The 18,267-nt window shown below is 44.6% G+C and overlaps 1 protein-coding gene across 1 annotated transcript; it reads right to left on the bottom strand.

Moving 5' to 3' along the window:
• Window positions 1–375: 375 nt before the first annotated feature.
• On the bottom strand, window positions 376–17,721 carry LOC136004337 (gamma-aminobutyric acid receptor-associated protein-like 2). Its single transcript, XM_065660765.1, has 3 exons — window positions 17,632–17,721; window positions 3,908–4,080; window positions 376–949 (listed from the first exon to the last, which is right to left on the bottom strand). The coding sequence occupies exons 1-3, from the start codon at window positions 17,704–17,706 to the stop codon at window positions 859–861; spliced, it is 339 nt and encodes a 112-aa protein (XP_065516837.1). The 5' UTR covers window positions 17,707–17,721; the 3' UTR covers window positions 376–858.
• Between the last annotated feature and the right edge of the window lie 546 nt (window positions 17,722–18,267).

The raw sequence follows: 18,267 nt of genomic DNA, 5'->3' as shown, positions 1-18,267 counted from the left end.
GAATCTCCTGTGCAGGTCCCTTGACCTTACTCCGTTTTATGGCAAAACTGGCTTTCAGCAGAATTTGGATTATTTTCCTCCCTTTCTCAAAAATTTCTTCTGCTGTATCGCCCCACACAATAATGCCAATGTATTACAGGTGTTCTGGAGCTTGCCCCTGTTCCAGTGCAGTCTGGATCAGTCCATGGCAAATGGTAGGGCTGTGTTTCCACCCCTGGGGCAGTCGGTTCCTAGTGAACTGGACACCCCTCCAAGTAAAAGCAAACCGTGGCCTGCACTCTGCTCCATGTAATATAAGCAGCTGTATAGCATCTAGTAAATGTGATGTATAACTTTCTGGCCAAAATTAAGGTAAAGAAATGACAGCATGGCCTGTTTGTGACAGGAATTTTTATTGTACTTTTGTTAATTGAGAAAGAGGAACATATTAGCTCAATTGATTATAATCACATTGTGCTCCTGCTTAAGATAAGCTAGCAAATCCAGTGTTCCCAATACTAATTCAATATTTTTATCTCTTAAACTAACAACCTCAAAACAGAATAAATGTATTCTTCTTTTCATGTTTTAGTAGTCCAACTACTTTGCTTTATTATTTAATCCATGTCATCGGGTGCATCCCCCAAAGGAGTGAGGCTCTGGGAATTCATAGCCATGAGAAAAAAAACCCACAAAACCAACAAAACTTCTTCATTATAATTTAACAGTCTAATAAAGCAAGACCTATCAATATATTAAGAAATTAATCCAGTTACAAATGCGTGTACATAGAAGGAACTTCTCTGGATGTCAGTAGAGAAAATGATCAGCTATTTACAAGATACACAGCAAGATGGTATGGTAGCCAGGACCCACCATTCAGAAACCAAATGTGTTCTCTCCACTGTAGGCAACATACAAGAATCCATCCTCATCCTTTTCCTTCTCATAAAGTTGTCCCATAGTTAAGCTTGAAGGGAGAAAAACAAAAAACAAAGAGAAATGGCTTGCTTGGATCATGACAGTTGCAAATGGTAGCAGTTAGAACCTTACATAGACAAGGATTAATAAAAGCTAAACCTTGTGAATCAGTGCATAAATTAAAATACAAAAATGAGGATATATGAAAACAGTTGATTCCTGAGTTAGCAAAATGATCCTGGGCTCTCTGCAGTTTCTAGGGTTTTGTTATTCTTCACAAATGCATGTGTCAGAATGCTTCCTTATTTTACTGGAAATTAGTCACTGAACATATTTCAGATTCTGAATCATAGAATAGTTAGGGCTGGAAAGGACCTTAAGATCATCTAGTCCCAACCCCCCTGCCATGGGCAGGGACACTTCCCACTAAACCATGTCACCCAAGGCTCTGTCCAACCTGGCCTTGAACACCGCCAGGGATGGAGCATTCACAACTTCCCTGGGCAACCTATTCCAGTGCCTCACCACTCTTATGATGCTGTGACTAATACCAGGCTCAAGAGCCTGGTGGCACCTTCCTCGAATGCAGCTGCATTAACCTCTTGCTTCTTGTGTGAGCAACTTGATTTCTCCCTCCACCTGGTGTAGTTGTGAATGTTCAGCTATCGAGTTCGAGTCTATCAAACTTGTGCTTTTTGGACTGTTTCTTTGAGCTCTGGGTTATTCTGGGGAGCAAAAGCTTTGTTTTCTGTACTGTTTAAAAGTGATGACTTGTGGCCTTCAGGGAAAAGACTGCATTTTGAAAACAAAAAGAAGCCCAAGCAATTACTTGGCCAGTACAACTGCTCCAACCATCTATCTGCAGATGAAACAGGCAGTCGACATCAGGCAGTTGCACAAGTGACACCTCCTCAGCTCACCTGAGATGATGGGGAAACAAGCATGGCTTTTTACCCATGAGAGGAGCTGGAAGGAGTTGCAGCAGTACTTGAAATGGAAGGGAATTGGTGAGTACCAGATAAACTTCTGGATAAGAAGCATATCAAGAGTTTAGTGGTCTATGTAATGAACTCAGCCTACAAGATGAACAAACTGTTAATATATCAGATTTTTTTTTATCATTTTTTATCATTTTTTTTTTTTATTTCAGAAGAAAGCAAGCAGGAAGCATTGGGCTCATGCTGCCACAAGAGGAGCCTGGTCCAGCGCCATGCTCCTTGCCCAGGCCCTGCAGCCTCCAGCTAAGTAGAGAGGTGAGAGCTGAAGCTGGAGCTGCCAGGCTACCAGGAGCACCTCTGCTGCACACAGGGTGGGCAGGCGGTGCCCAACCCCCTGGGGTGTGGAGCAAAAGCAGCAGGAGCGGGCATAAGGCCGCCTGCTGTGGTAGGGGGTAACCTTGGCCTCTGTGGGGTTGCATTGGAGGCTGTGCAGGATGTTTGGCAGGCTGCGCTCGTTGCCTGAGAGTGATTGTGGAGACTTGTCCCTGAGGTGATGTGTGAAGGAGCATAGAGTGCCTTTGGGGCCGTAACAAGGCAGTTATATGGGCAAGAGCAGTCAGTTGAGTAGCTATTGGGGACTGACAGAGTGGTTGAGAGGGAAGGAGGAACAGAAGTGAGCCAAGGGGTGCAGAAAGGCACCACAAAATGGTGTCTCAGGTATGGTCTGAAAACTTCAGTGAGTTTTGGGGACAACCTGGGGCTGAGAGCCGTGCATCAAGTGTGGCCAGTGGGTCCAGGGAGGTGATCCTCCCCCTCTACTAGACCCTAGTGAATCCACATCAGGAGTACTGTGTCCAGTTCTGGGTGCCTCAGTACAAGAAAGAGAAGGAGCTAGTGGAAAGGGTCCAGTGGAAGGACACAAGGATGATCAGGGGTCTGGAGCATCTCTCTTATGAAGAGAAATTGCAGGAGCTGGGCCTGTTTAGTCTGGAGTCTGAGAGGGGACCTCATTAACGCATATAAATATCTCAAGGGAGGGTACCAGGAGGATGGCACCAGACTCTTTTCAGTGGTGCCCAGCAACAGGATGAGGAGCAGTGGCTATAAACTAAAGCACAAGAAGTTTCACCTCAACACGAAGAAGAACTTCTTTACGCTGAGGGTGGCAGAGCACTGGAACAGGCTGCACAGAGGTGTTGTGGAGTCTCCCTCTCTGGAGACATTCAAAACCCACCTGGACACATTCCTGTGTAACTTGCTCTAGGTAGCCCTGCCTTGGCAGGGAGGTTGGACTGGATGATTTCCAGAGGTCCCTTCCAAACCTAATGATTCTGTGATTCTGTGAAAGACTGTGATGTACAATAGGGACCTGTGAGAACCAAGTAAATAAAAATATTGCTAACAGTCTGGACAGATTACCTGGAGGAACTCTTACACAGGTAAGGGTTAATAAGAATAATATTCTACCTAAGCCACGTAATACCATGACATACTATTTCCTCAAATACTATTAAAGTATCTTGTATCAAAAGCAGCTGTAGTAGCTGCTTCTGCTTTACATTATTCTGTATGTAGCAGAAAACAATGAAACTTATTCCTATATAAAAGCAATGTGAAAAACCTTTCTATAGTAATTTTGTACTTATAGAAGAAAATAATTTTTAAAACAAGTAACAGCATCATTTCTTTGTCAGCTGACAGGTTAATGTTTTTTCAGTAAACTTTATGGTGTTTGCTTTTGAGTTTTCAACATGCAACTTTTTTTGAGAAGGATTTTTTTTATTGATGCTGTAAACGTTCTTACAATCAAAGATATCATAATACTTCCAGTGTTCACCCTCTTGCCGTGGAAGTAAATCAATATATTTTTTCAGTCACCTTTCCTTTCAGCCTAGCTCAAGAAAAAGATGTTTATCAAACTCATGAGAAAAAACTATCACAGTTAGATTAAGATGTAACCAAACCCCTCCTAAAATCAGCAGATAAGGCTCAAAGAAGGGAGTTCCTGTCCCTCTGGTGTGCACAGGCTTGCAGACATGGTTCTGAATATCAAGTGAATAGCCTCTCACCTGGATTGTGGGACAGTCTTGTCTACAAAGAGGAATATTGCTTTCTCTGACGGCAGTTGAATCCTCTTCCTGATGATCCACATGAACTGGGCCACGGTGATGTCAGATGGAACTAAGTACTTCCTCTTGTCAATGTCAACAATCTGAGATCCTGAGACCTTCTCCACTATGACCTGTAAAGCACAGGTGTGAAGGTCAGGCTTTTCCGGATTGCTATGAACAGACAGCTTTTGGAAACCACTTGCTGGTGCAGGCTTACAACAGTAAGCAGAGAGGAGGAACAAAAAGGTTTCTTAACCACAGCCAAATGAGAGGTAAGACTGGTTCAGCACTGTAAACCCTGATCTTAAACTGCACTGAAACTTAAATTCATATACACAATGGCACAAAACTTCTGCCTGTTGAAGTCATGGGGTGAAAAGATACAATATGTCTAAAAGAAAAACCTGTGATAGGAAAGCATGCACATCATTTAACTTTTTGTACACTGAAGATATGAAATCACTGTGATGTGGACCCCAAGTTAAGAATGAGCCAGCAATGTGCCCTGGCAGCAAAGAAGGCTGACAGTATCTCAGGCTGCAAGTATTGCCAGCAGGTCCAGGGTGGTGACCCTTCCCCTGAACTGGCACTGGTGAAGCCACACCTGAGTGCTCTGTCCAGTTCTGGGCTCCTCAGTATGTGGGCTTAAATTTTAAACTAACAATAGCATGTGTGTCTTTAACGTAGTAGAATAGACCAAACTGTTCTAACTTACTAACACGCAGAGAGTTTCTCCAACTGACTTTTACAGTAACAAGTACAGGAGAGACACGGACATACTGGAGAGAGTCAAACAAAAAGCCTCCAAGATGTTTAAGGGATTGGACCATATCTTGTAGGAGGAAAGGCTGAAAGCTGGGACTGTTCAGCCTGGAGAAGAAAATGCTCAGGGGGATCTTATCAGTGTTTATAAATACCTGAAGGGAGAGTGTAAAGAAAATGGAGCCAGGTTGTTTTCAGTGATAGTCAGTGACAGGACAAGAGGTGATGGGCACAAAGTGAAGCACAGGAGGTTTCCTCTGAACATCAGCAAACATTTTTTTACTGTGCAGGTGACAGAGCACTGGCAGAGGCTGCCCAGGGAAGGTGTGAAGTCTCACAGCTTGGAGATACTCCAAAGCCATCTGTCCTGGGCACCTGGCTGTAGGTGGCCTTGCTTGAGCAGGGAAGGGTTGGACTGGAAGACCTCTGGAGGTCCCTTCCCACCTCAACCCTTCTGTGATTCTGTGATTTATTCATACCAGGACACTAATGCCCTACTGTGTTTAAATATGGCTAATTATTTTAAAGTTCCCCATGTGCAATAACCAAAAATAGTGTATTCTGTGACAAAAGCTTGGGGGCAGGAGCAGGAGAGGAATTGGCATCTACTGAGATGTTTGAAGCACGAGCAGCTTGAGAGCTTCAGGTGTAAGAGTGGCTTGTCTGCACTACTTCCCTTTAACTGGTGACTGAAAGGAGTCCAGGACTTCTGTCTTTTTACTTACTCTAGTTGATAGTAAGAAACTGAAGAATCCATTTAAGCATATTCCTGCCTTGCCCCATTCAGCTGTAATGGAGTCATTAAAAGTTTAACTAGGCTGCAGCGCTAGTACCTGAGCAATGGCAGGTGATCTGAAGAAGTGTACAGATGCTTTGTACAGATGCTGCTTACTTTGTTTTGTCACCGTCACAATGTAAAAAGAAAGTAGAATAGAACAGAATAGTTCTGTTGGAAGGGACCTACAACAATCATCTAGTCCAACTGCCTGACCTATTCAGGACTGACCAAAAATTAAAGCATGTTATTCAGGGCATTGTCCAAATGCCTGGACCACTGACAGGCCTGGGGCATCAACCACCTGTAGGAAGTCTGTTCCAATGTTTGACCAACCTCATGGTAAAGCAATGCTTCCTAATGTCAAGTCTGAACCTCCCCGGGTCCAGCTTTGAAACATTCCCATGTGTCTTGTCCCTGGATCCCAGGGAGCAGAGATCAACACCCCCTTCTCCACATTACCTCCTCAGGAAGCTGCAGAGCAATGAGGTGACCCCTCAGCCTCCTCTCCAAACTAGACAAACCCAGAGTCCTTAGCCACTCCTCATAGGACATGCAAGCGTGACCATCATTGCTTGCAATCTTGTTACACACAAATTCTAGTTTGCAACTGTCGTGGTTTAAACCCAACCACAAAGCTCGTTCACTCACTCTCGCCCCCCTCCCCCTTTTTTTTTCTCCCTCTTTCTTTTCTTCCCCCCCCCCCCCCCCCGACCCTCCCCGCTCCCAGAGGGATGGGGAGGAGAACTGAGAGAATGTAACTCCCATGGGTTGAGATAAGAACAGCCCAGTAACTAAGGTATAACACAAATCACTACTGCTACCACCAATGATAATAAGGATAAGAAAAAATAACAAGAGAAGAGAATACGATACCACCGCCAAACGAATTCGACCCCGCAGAAGAAAGACCGTGCCCTTCAAGGTAACTCCCAGTTACCTCCCCGGGCATGACGTACTGTGGTACAGAAGACCTCTTTGGCTAGCTTGGGTCAGGTGTCCTGCCTCTGCTTCCTCTCAGCTTCCCCTCTTCCCTGGCAGAGCATGAGACTCACAAAGTCCTTGGCCAGAATAAACATTACTTAGCAACAATTAAAACCAATCGGTGTTATCAGCTCTCTTCTCAGGCTGGAAGTCAAAACACAGAGCTTGCACCAGCTACTAAGAAGGAGAAAAATGGCTACTGGTAAACCCAGGACAGTATCCACCCCTTATTCCATACCATTCACGTCATGCTCAGATCCCACATTTTCAATATACCATCCCTCTTATACATATATATACATTCACATACACACACAGACAAAGAAATAATTTCTTAGTGCATGGACCAATCCCTATAATGCTGTCGAGTCCATTCGGTCCATGATGTCAGGTTCCATCCCTTGTAACAGTCTTTTCAGGGCAGGAAAAGCTGTGTGCTGTTCTAGCATGTCCGGTACGGCAGCAGTCAGTGGTGGTGTGACTTCATTCAGGCCACGATAGTCTACTGTTAGTCTCCACTCTCCGTTGGACTTTCGCACTGGCCATATGGGGCTATTAAAGGGTGAGCGGGTCCTGCTGATCACTCCCTGACTCTCCAGTCTACGAATCATCTGATGGATAGGAATCAGGGAGTCTCTGTTGGTGCGATATTGCCGCTGGTGCACTGTTGTAGTCGCGATTGGCACTTGTTGTTCTTCAAGTTTCAGCAACCCCACAACAAAAGGGTCCTCTGAGAGACCAGGCAAGGTGGACAGCTGCTCAAATTCCTCAGTCTCCAAAGCAGCAATACCAAAAGCCTATTGGTACCCTTTGGGGTCTTTGAAGTACCCTCTCCTGAGGTAGTCTATGCCCAGGATGCATGGAGCCTCTGGACCAGTCACAATGGGGTGCTTTTGCCATTTCCTCCCAGTCAGGTTGATTTCAGCCTCCAATACAGTCAACTCTTGGGATCCTCCTGTCACTCCAGAAATATAGATGGGTTCCACCCCTTGACAGCTTGACGGCATCAGGGTACACTGTGCACCGGTATCTACTAAAGCCTTATACTTCTGTGGGACTGATGTGCCAGGCCATTTGACCCACACAGTCCAGTAAATCAGATTATCCCCTACCTCCACCTGGCTGGAGGCAGGGCCCCTCTAATAGTCATCACAACTTTGAACACTTAAGTCATGTTGAAAGGGATTATTCTTCGCTATCACAGGAGCTGGAGTAAAGTCAGCTCTTCCACTCCATCTGGGGGCCTGCTCACCAGAGACTGAAGCCGCAGCTCTCATGGGATGATGAGTCTTGGGCCTTGCTCCCCTCTTCAATTCGCCCACCCGTTCCTCCAAAACTGAAGTAGGTTTTCCGTCCCACTTTGTCATGTCTTCTCCGTGATCCCACAGGTAAAACCATAGGGTGGCCCGTGGCGTATACCTCCTGTATCTTCTCTCTCGAAGAATAGGACGCCTTTTGTTAATAGCTGAGACGTGTGTTGGTACACATGAGGAGCTGGATAAATCAGATAGATCGTCCCTCAATTGTTTGAGATCCTGGGACAGTTGTTCCACAGCTGAGATGATGGAAGGGGTGAGGTTGTCTTCGAACTCTCGGAGTTTATGAATCATTTCATCCACTGTTACTGGTACTATATCATTCCAGGTTACTGTTGCCAATGAATGGGCATATGATGACGGTGCATTCCGTGTTAGTTTTCGCCACATGGGTCGTGTACATTCGACTTCATCTGGGTCTATGGGTACATCCCCATTATTTGGCTTGATGTGATAGATCATCTCTACGATGGCTGATTCCCTCAGAGACTGGATGCCTTTGTCTAAAGTAGTCCACTTAGCCGAACGACTCATAACGTCATCCTTGTATGGAAACCTTTCTTTCACAGCTGCCAAGAGCCGCCTCCAAAGACTCAGGGACTTTTTCTCTCTTGCAATTGCTTTGTCAATTCCCCCTTCTCTAGCAAGTGATCCCAGCTGCTTGGCTTCACTACCTGCTAGTTCGTGACCATTGGCCCCATTGTCCCAGCATCGGAGCAACCAGGTGATGATGTGCTCCCCTGGTTGACTGGTAAAATCTTTTCGCATATTCCGTAGCTCAGTTGAGGTCCGAGGTCGAGAAGTCACCTCTTCTTCTTCGTCATCATGCGATGATGACTCCTCCTCAGATTCTGGACCAGGTGGTGAATACATTGTTTCTTCATCTTGCTTCACCCTTCTTGCCTCCTTTTTGCTTTTTCTCTTGCGTACAGGGGCAACCGATATTGGTACAAATTGATCCTCTGGTTTAGCTACAGTGATTTTCACTGTGGTTTGAGTAGCAACTGTACTTGTCGCTGGGGGTGGTATAGCTGCTGTGCTTGGAGCTGGGGTAGCTGTGCTGTCTGTTGCAGCCAAAGTTTGGGTAGCAACTGTACTTGTCGCTGAGGATGGTGTAGCTGCTGTGCTTGGAGCTGGGGTAGCCATGGTGTTTGTTGCAGCCAAAGTTTGGGTAGCTACTGTACTTGTCGCTGAGGGTGGTGTAGCTGCTGTACTTGGAGCTGGGGTAGCCGTGCTGTCTGTTGCAGCCAGAGTTTGGGTAGCGACTGTACTCGTCGCTGGGGGTGGTGTAGCTGCTGTACTTGGAGCTGGAGTAGCTGCACTGACTGTTGCTTTGCCCTCAGATGCAGGGGCATTTTTTTCCTTCTGAAGGTGCTGGATAGTGTTGAACAAAGCCCTATAAGCATAGGCCAAGCCCCAGCACGTTGCCGTGATTTGTCCGTCTCTGGTATGGCCAGACTGACCACACACCTCATTTAAGTGTTTTACTAATTCTTCCGGATTTTGCACTTGTTCGGTGATGAAATTCCAAAGTACTGGAGGAGCCCACTGACCTAGATACTTGCCCATGCTATCCCACACACCCTGCCACTCATGGCTGTCCAGCCCCAGGGAAAATCTCTTGGTCCTCCTATATCGTTGTTTAACCCCAGACAAGGCCCAAACCTGACTCTGCTTAACTCTTTAAATCAGATGAGATAGTTGTGGGCAAAACACACTCCGTATGCGGGCCAACATGGAAATCCCCATCACAATCAGGAAACAGGTCTCAACAATATTAAAAGGCCATTCAAGAACTTCAAAACTCTCAAATGATGCTGTAGCTGGTCTGAGAGGGGGGCTAGGAGGGTAAAAGAATGTTTCCTTCACAGGTTGACCACCCGAGAAGGAGAAAAAAGATGTGAAATTGCTAAGCACCTGTATTATATACCTCCCAAAGTATAAAGGTGGTGACCACACTGGGAGCATAAGACCGATCATTTTCATGATCAATGATTCTATTGTATTGCAAGTCATTATAATAAAGTACAATGAGACAAAAACCTTAGCCCAAGCCCCACACTTGAAAAACAGTACCACAGCAAATACCGGCTGTATGTAATGTACAGAGTTCTGAACCTGTGAGACCCAGAGGAACAGCTTTGAGAGCCAATAAATCAGCATTGTGACGAGTGACTATTAATCCGGTCAGATCTGTCGTTATCTCAACCCTTCATGCCCCACGTTGGGCGCCAAAAAGAACTGTCGTAGTTTAAACCAATCCACACAGGTCGTCCACTCACCCCCCCACCCCCCCCCCGACCCTCCCCACTCCCGGAGGGATGGGGAGGAAAATCAGGAGAATGTAACTCCCACGGGTTGAGATAAGAACAGCCCAGTAACTAAGGTATAACACAAATCACCACTGCTACCACCAATTATAATATTGATAAGAGAAAATAACAAGAGAATACGATACCACCGCTGAACGAGTTCGACCCCCCCGAAGAGAGAGAGAGCCTGCCCCTTCCGGGTAACTCCCAGTTCCCTCTCCGGGCATGACGTGCTGTGGTATGGAATACCTCTTTGGCTAGTTTGGGTCAGGTGTCCTGTCTCTGCTTCCTCCTGGCCTCCCTCATCCCCAGCAGAGCATGAGACTCACAGAGTCCTTGGCCAGAATAAACATTACTTAGCAACAATTAAAAACAATCGGTGTTATCAGCTCTCTGCCCAGGCTGGAAGTCAAAACACAGAGCTTGCACCAGTTACTAAGAAGGAGCAAAACGGCTCCTGGTAAACCCAGGACACCTTTGAATACAGATTGCTAGTGTTCACCCACAAATTTGTCCATGAGACAGTGTTAGGAATTGGAACTCCAATTAATGGGAGATCCAGGCTTTCTCCTGATTTAGGCAACTGTGCACACACCCAACAGTCACTACAATTGAAAATCTTAGTAACATTCTGCACTAATTTCAAGTATAAGTTCTGGTCCCAAGCTTGTGCTCCAGTTATCATATGAGTCCAAATAATGAGATTTCATACGCAAGGGTCCTGAAGGTTTGACCTGCCATGTCTTCTCTGGCTCTGGTGCTTTCTTTATTCTTGAGTAATGTATTCAAGCAGGTTGTTCCTTTATCTTCACTGCTGTAAAGGTGGTCAGTAATCTCTGGTACGGTCTGCTCCACTTCTCCTGTAGAGGATGTCCTGAAAAATTCTTAACATAAACCCAGTCTCCAGATCTGAAAGGGTGGATCGGATAATCCAAACCTCTTGCTCTTGTCCCTACTATTCTCTTATTTATCTCTTTCAATTGTTTTCCTAAATTAATCAAAAACTGTCGTAGATAGCTTTCTCCCACTTCCTGAAGACTTTCCCCTGTAAAGTGGGACTGATATGGTCTTCCATACAAAATCTCAAATGGGCTAACCTCTTCTTTCGACCGAGGTTTAGTTTGAATTCTTAATAGAGCCAGTGGTAACGCCTGGTAGCAATATAAATTTGTTTCTTGACATATTTTACTAATCTGTTGTTTAATCAGATGGTTCATTTCTTCTACTTGCCCACTGGCCTGAGGCCTGTATGGAACACGTAGTTGCCAATCAATTTCTAATTTTTTGCTAATTTCTTGTAACAATTTTGCACTAACATGTGAACCCCGGTCGGAAGATATTGTCGCTGGTACTCCAAAACGAGGTATTATTTCATTTAATAATGTCTTAATCACCTGTCTTGCATTATTTATCCTACAAGGGAATGCTTCTGGCCAGCCTGAAAAAGTATCCGTTAACACCAAAAAATATTGATAGCCCCCTTTTCTTGGTAATTCAGAAAAATCTATTTGCCACTGCTGTCCCAGATAAATTGGGACAATTGGGAAAGGAAGTTGATTTCTATTTTCAGTTTTAGGATTATTCTTAAGACATAGCTGACATTGTTTTGTTACTAATTGAACTGTGGTGTATAGATTCCTTCCTACAATTTGTTTGTCTAAATATTTATGCAAAGAGTTGCTACCCCAATGAGTTTTATTATGTTCGTCCTGAACTAACTTCCAGAGTTGGTTATAGGGGGTTACAATTCTCCCATCAGGTATCTGAACCCCACCTTCTTTATTTTCCTGTCCTTTTAGATCTTGAATCAATTTTCTATCCTCTTTTGAATACCTAGGTTTAGATTTCTCAATTGTTAGTTTGCCATCAGGGATTAAGGACATGATTTGAGATTGTTCAGCTGCTTGTTTGGCTTCAAAATCGGCCACATTATTTCCAATTTCCTGATCAGAGTCACCTTGATGTCCTTTACAGTACACAATAGCTACTTCTTCAGGTAGATGAACAGCTTCTAGTAATTGTAGAATTTCTGTAGCATGTTTAATCTGTTTCCCTTGTGTGTTCAAAAGTCCTCATTCTTTCCAGATAGCCCCATGTGCATGTACCACACCAAATGCGTACTTAGAATCAGTCCAAATATTTATCCTTTGATCTTTAGCCAATTCCAGGGCTCTCGTTAATGCTATTATTTCTGCCTTCTGGGCAGAGGTGTTTGCAGGTAAAGGTTTAGATTCTATTACCTGTGAAGTGGTGGTAACGGCATATTCTGACTTTCGTTCACCTGCTTTCGTTCATGAAGCTACTACCTCAGTAAACCAAGAATCAGCGCCTTCCAGAGGTTTTTCTTTCAAGTCTGGTCGGCTCAAATACACAGTCTCTATGGTGGCCAAGCAGTTGTGTGTTAGTAGTTCTGTCAGTTGTTCCTGCAAAAAGGATGCTGGATTCACAACATTAGTGACCACAATTTCTATATCATCCCGTTCCACAAGGGTGGCCTGGTATTTTAGGAAAATGTGAAGGAGATAACCAGTGGGCTCCTTTCTTTTCCAGGACTGCTGATACCACATGGGACACTAGCACAGTAATCTTCTGTCCTAAGGTGAATTTGCAAGCCTCTTCAATATTCATGACAACCGCCGCCACAGCCCTTAGGCATCCGGGCCATCCTTTGCTCGCTGCAGCCAGCTTTTTGAAAAATATGCCACTGCCCTTCTGTATGGTCCTAGTTTCTGACCAAGGACCCCCAAAGCTATTCCTTGTTTTTCATAGGAATATAGCCAAAATGGTTTAGTTACATCCGGAAGTCACAGAGTTGCAGTTCTCATTAGCTCTGTTTTTAAATTTTTAAAAGCCCCTCTGCTGTATCAGTCCGTTTTAAAGAGGGAGGGTTTCCTTTCAACAGTTCGTATAGTGGTCTTACCAGAACTCCATAATCATGGATCCAAAGTCTGCACCATCCAGTCATTCCCAGGAATGTCCGGAGTTCCTTGACAGTTGACGGTCGAGGAGTCTGGCAAATGGCTTCTTTTCTGGCAGTTCCAAGTTCTCTCTGTCCTCCTGTTATTTCATATCCTAGATAGGAAACTCAGGTTTGGATTAGTTGGGCTTTTTGTCTGGATACCCGATAACCATTCAGTCCCAGAAAATTCAATAATTCCACTGTCCACTGGATACATTCTTCCTTTGTTTCTGTAGCAATTAGCAGGTCATCCATGTATTGTAATAGAGTCCCCGTCTGAGTAGGTGGCTTCCAGGATTCTAGTTCTTGTGCTAGCTGATTTCCAAAAATTGTTGGACTGTTTTTAAACCCCTGAGGTAATACCGTCCAAGTTAATTGGGTTTTTCTTCCTGTATCAGTATTTTCCCATTCAAAAGCAAATAAATTTTGGCTTTCTTTGGCTAATGGCAAGCAAAAGAAAGCGTCCTTTAAATCCAGGACGGCAAACCATTTCTGATTTAGTTTTAGTTTGGTCAATAAAGTATATGGATTAGCCACCACAGGGTGAATATCTTCTAGTATTTTATTTATTGCTCTTAAATCTTGAACTAGCCTATAGCTTTTCCCATCTGCTTTCTTTACTGGTAAAATGGGTGTGTTATATTCCGATTCACATTCCACTAATAAACCATATCTTAAAAAAATTATCAATTATTCCTTTAATTCCCCTTCTATCTTGTATTCTTAAAGGCTACTGTTTTATTCGAACTGGGCAGGCCCCCCTTTTTATTTCAATTTTAATAGGCAAAGCATTTTTTGCCTTACCTGGAATTTCTGATGCCCAAACTCCTGGATATACCTGATTAAGGTTTTCTTCTATTTCAGGGAGGTCCTCCTGTTTGCTTTTCTGCTGAATTAAAGATAAACTTAAAACTGCAATTAATTGATTATTTTTAACTCTAAATTCCATTTTGCCTTCTTTAAATGTTGCTTCTCACCCTAATAAAAATTTTAGAGAATTTGGCATACATAAAAATTTATGCATTCCTATTTATTTTCCAAATTTGTACTTTAAAGGTTTCAGAAAGAATGCCTCTCCTTTTTTTTTTTTTTTCTTTCTTGGTGACCAGTAGCTCCCACATCTGTAGCGAATTCTTTTCTCTCTGATTTAATACCAGACAACTTGCTCCTGTAACCACTAAAATTCCACTTTATTTCCTCTAGTCCCTAGTTTTAATTTAACCAGTGGATCTGGTAAGGTAGATTCCCCAGGTCCCCGTCAGTCTAGTTGCAATTCAGTCACCGGAGCCACCCCATGGCACTGCCCCCCACCCAGGGCAGTCTCACTTCCAATGTCCAAACTCCCCATAGCACGCACACCGATCCGCTTCCACAGAAGAAGAGCCCACTCCCCCACCTCTGCCCAGCATCCCTCCTCCCAGGCTCAAACACAGGAGCTGCTCAAGCTCCCCTCCTTTCCCCCTTGGTTTTCCCTTTTTTTTTTTTTTATCTCACAGTTGCTCACCCTGCTCTGCAGGGGCTGCAGATGCCTGCCTCTGCAACAGCACTTCTGCTTTAACCCTTTCTTAACTCTGAATGTGAATCTGCCGCTTTTTGCCAGTGACAGCGATCTCTTCCTCCTTATCAATATCAGATAGGACAGGTGCAGAGGGTGCTCCTCTCAGAGGTACCTGTGACACATAATTTTCCAACCTATCTTCCTGATTACTGTTTTTGAACCTTAAACATCTCTCCCCAATATCACAGGCTGAACAACATCTCTCCATCTTAACTTTCAGTTTTTCCCTGTCCTTTTCCAAAGCCAAAATTAAGGGATCTGGCAGAGCTATATTAATTTTGCATTCAGTCTGTCACTCCACGTGGTTTCTTAAAGTGAAAAACATATCTGCATGCATTACTTCATCCCATTTTCCTTGCCACCTCAAAACAACATTAATTGTAACAATGTATTATAGTTCAGAGTTCCATTTTTAGGCCATTTTCAGGCCATTTTCCCTGATTTTCCAAAATATACAAAGGCCACCATCGGTTACAATATTTTACCAACGTTTTCTTATTTACCGAGCCCCCAGGAGACCCTCCAAGTTCCTTCCAGTGTGCCAAAATGCACCCTAAAAGACTCATTTTCAAGATCTCTTCACTCTGCTGACTTTCCATTATCAGTCTCACATTCACACACACACACACGATCCCACAGACACACTTCACACAGTTACAACACTGGAGACAGAGACTAAAATTCTATCAAACAAACAACAATTAATAACACAGTTATAGCATCCTGTCACCAATACCAAATCACACGACCAAAATCCTTAATGTAACAAGCCACAAAATAAATCAAATACCAACAAGATCCAAAACCATTTCCACAAGACACCCCCTGCGTCTTGTAGGACCCAAACCACAAGATGCCCCCTGCTTCTTGTGGGTGTATACCAAACGGACTCTAGCAGCCGGGTATACGCCTTTACCTACGAGATTTCCTATCTCGATTTACGGAAGGCTTCCAAACCTTGCGTACGCTTACCAAACCAACCCAATTACCAATGCAGTCTTTATGCAAGATGCCCCCTGCACCTTACAGACCATACAAAAGAAAAGAATACCTTTGATGAAGATGGTCCTTGTCTGCTCCTGCAGTGATCCGAATGAGTCTAGGGGTCCCTCCGAGAAAAATTCCCGAGGGCCCTAGGGAGCCCTGTCCTCAGCGGGTCCTGCAGCCGAGCAGAGAGGGTCCCATCTGGGTTGCCAGATTGATTTGGAGAAAACTCCAGGAACAAACTTGCCAACAAAGTTTTCAAGCTGACAAGCAGGTATTCTTTATTGCGGCGCCGGGAGACACGGGGGATAGCTCCTCCTAACGTGTGTCTCTCTGTTGCTCCACAAGCTGTCCTTATATAGTCCCTGGGCATACATACATTACGTCATTTTCCAGAAAGTTCCCCGCGTGTGTACAGAATTGTGGTGGTGGTCTCTGAGGGTCGTTTACTTCTTCCAACAATCTTCATCACTTCTGGCAGCCTTTGAAGCATGCGCAGTAGATGTTTATAGCAGTTTAATTGGTTCGTTAGCACCAGAGACTCCTATCCTCCTACTTATCAGTTAGTTTAGCTGTAACCCATCCTGGACACCTGCCGTTCCCAGATACTCCTTATCCCTATGTCCTGTTTTTCTAGACTGTTTTTCTTAAAACTCTGTCAACTATAACAATTTATCTTGTACAAGAATGCTCAGTGTGTTCTCTAGCTGTACTCTATTTTTTCTCTATGTATCCTGCACTTTAGTAATTTTCCATTGCTACTGTTACAAAGCCATCAAACTTAACATTACTTAAAACTGATTCTAAAGGTTTATATATTCCATTTTGTGATTTTCTGTCCCCCTTGTTTCAGTAGTGGAGGGTTGGGGGGGCTACAGGGGTGGCATCTGTGAGAAGCTGCTGGAAGCTTCCCCTGTGTATGATAGAGCCAATGACAGCTGGCTCAAAAATGGACCCACTGCTGGCCAAGCCAATTGGGGATGGTGGTACCACCTCTGTGATAACATATTTAAGAAGGGGGAAAAGTTACTGTGCAGGAGAAATTGCAGCTGGAGAGATGAGTGAGAATATGTGAGAGAAACAACTATGCAGACACTAAGGTCAGGGAAGAAGGAAGGAGAGGAAGAGGGGCTCGAGGCACTGGAACAGAGTTTCCCCTGCAGCCTGTGGTGAAGACCATGGTGAGGCAGGCTGTGCCCCTGCAGCCAATGGAGGTCCATGGTGTAGCAGTTATCCACCTGCAGCCTGTGGAGGACCCCATTCTGGAGCAGGTGATGCCCAAAGGAAGCTGTGATACTGTGGGAAGCCCATGCTGCAGCAGGCTCCTAGCAGGACCTGTGGACCCATGGAGAGAGGAGCCCAGACTGGAGCAGGTTTGCTGGCAGGACTTATGACCTCATGGGGGACCCACACTGGAGCAGTCTGCTCCTGAAAGACTGCACCCCATGGGGAGGACCCATGCCGGAGCAGTTCATGAAGAACTGCAGTCTATGGGAAAGGAGCTCATGTTGGAGATGATGCGAGGAATAGTAACAGACTAAGGAAAGAGTTAAGAGTTTTCTTCAAACTATACATTGTCTTAACTTAGAATAGGGAACATGTATGTTCTTTTTCTTGCCAGTTAAGCTATAACTCAGAATAGAACAGATAGCCAAAACACATTGTTTAAAATCAGAGACCCTTTTCCCTCAAGAAGATGAATGTCTGACAGGAGTTTGTTTTAGCTAGTTTCTATAAGACTTGAGGTTGCCAGCTGGGGAAGCTATGCCAAGGGTGAAAAGTGCACCATGAGGAAGACTGCTTACTTCATCTTGAAGACCCCTGCCCACAACCATCGGAGGGCAGTGTGCAAGCACCAAAAGGAAGGAGACTTATGATAGTAAGTACCTAAACTAATTATAATATCCCCACTGAACTCTCGGGAACCTAATGAATATGTATGTGTGTATAATAAATATCCAGCTTGTTGAGCTCTCAGTGTGTGAGTTAGGAGGAGCGATCCGCCTTGCACCTGTCGCCGCAATAAACATACCTGCTTTATAACTCCTTTTGAGTTATGAAGTTCTGTTCCGTAAATCAGAGAAGTTCCTGGAGGACTGTCTTCCATCGGAAGGACCCTATGCTGGAGCAGGGGAAGAGTGTGAGGAGTCCTGCCCTTCAGGAGGAAGAAGCAGCAGAGACAATGTGTCTCTGAATGTGTCAGATGAAGTGATTGCACCCCTATTCCCTGTCCCCCTGTGCCACCTAGGGGGAGGAGGTAGAGAATTTGCAAGTAAAGTTAAGTCTGGGAAGAAGGGAGGGGTGGGGGGAATGTGTTTGTATGATTTGGTTTTATTTCTCATTACCCTACTCTGATTGGCAATAAATTAAACTAATTTCTCCAAGTTGAGTCTGTTTTGCCTGTGATGGTAACTGGTGAATGATCTCTTCCTGTCCTTATCTCAACCCACAAGCCTTTCATTATATTTTCTCTCCCCTGTCCAGTTGTGGAGCGATAGAGCGGCTCAGTGGGCACTTGGAGTCCAGCCTGGGTCAACCCACCACACCCCTAAAACAAGCAGTCATCCGTAACACCTTGTAGCCCCATGACCCAAGACCATCTTAAAAATCTGAACGCACACAAGTCCATGGGACCTGATGGAATCCATCTGCGGGTCCTGAAGGAGCT

This window comes from Lathamus discolor, chromosome W (assembly GCF_037157495.1).
Source record: "Lathamus discolor isolate bLatDis1 chromosome W, bLatDis1.hap1, whole genome shotgun sequence".
Classification (NCBI taxonomy): domain Eukaryota; kingdom Metazoa; phylum Chordata; class Aves; order Psittaciformes; family Psittacidae; genus Lathamus; species Lathamus discolor.
This window is presented reverse-complemented; position numbering and strand designations above follow the sequence as displayed.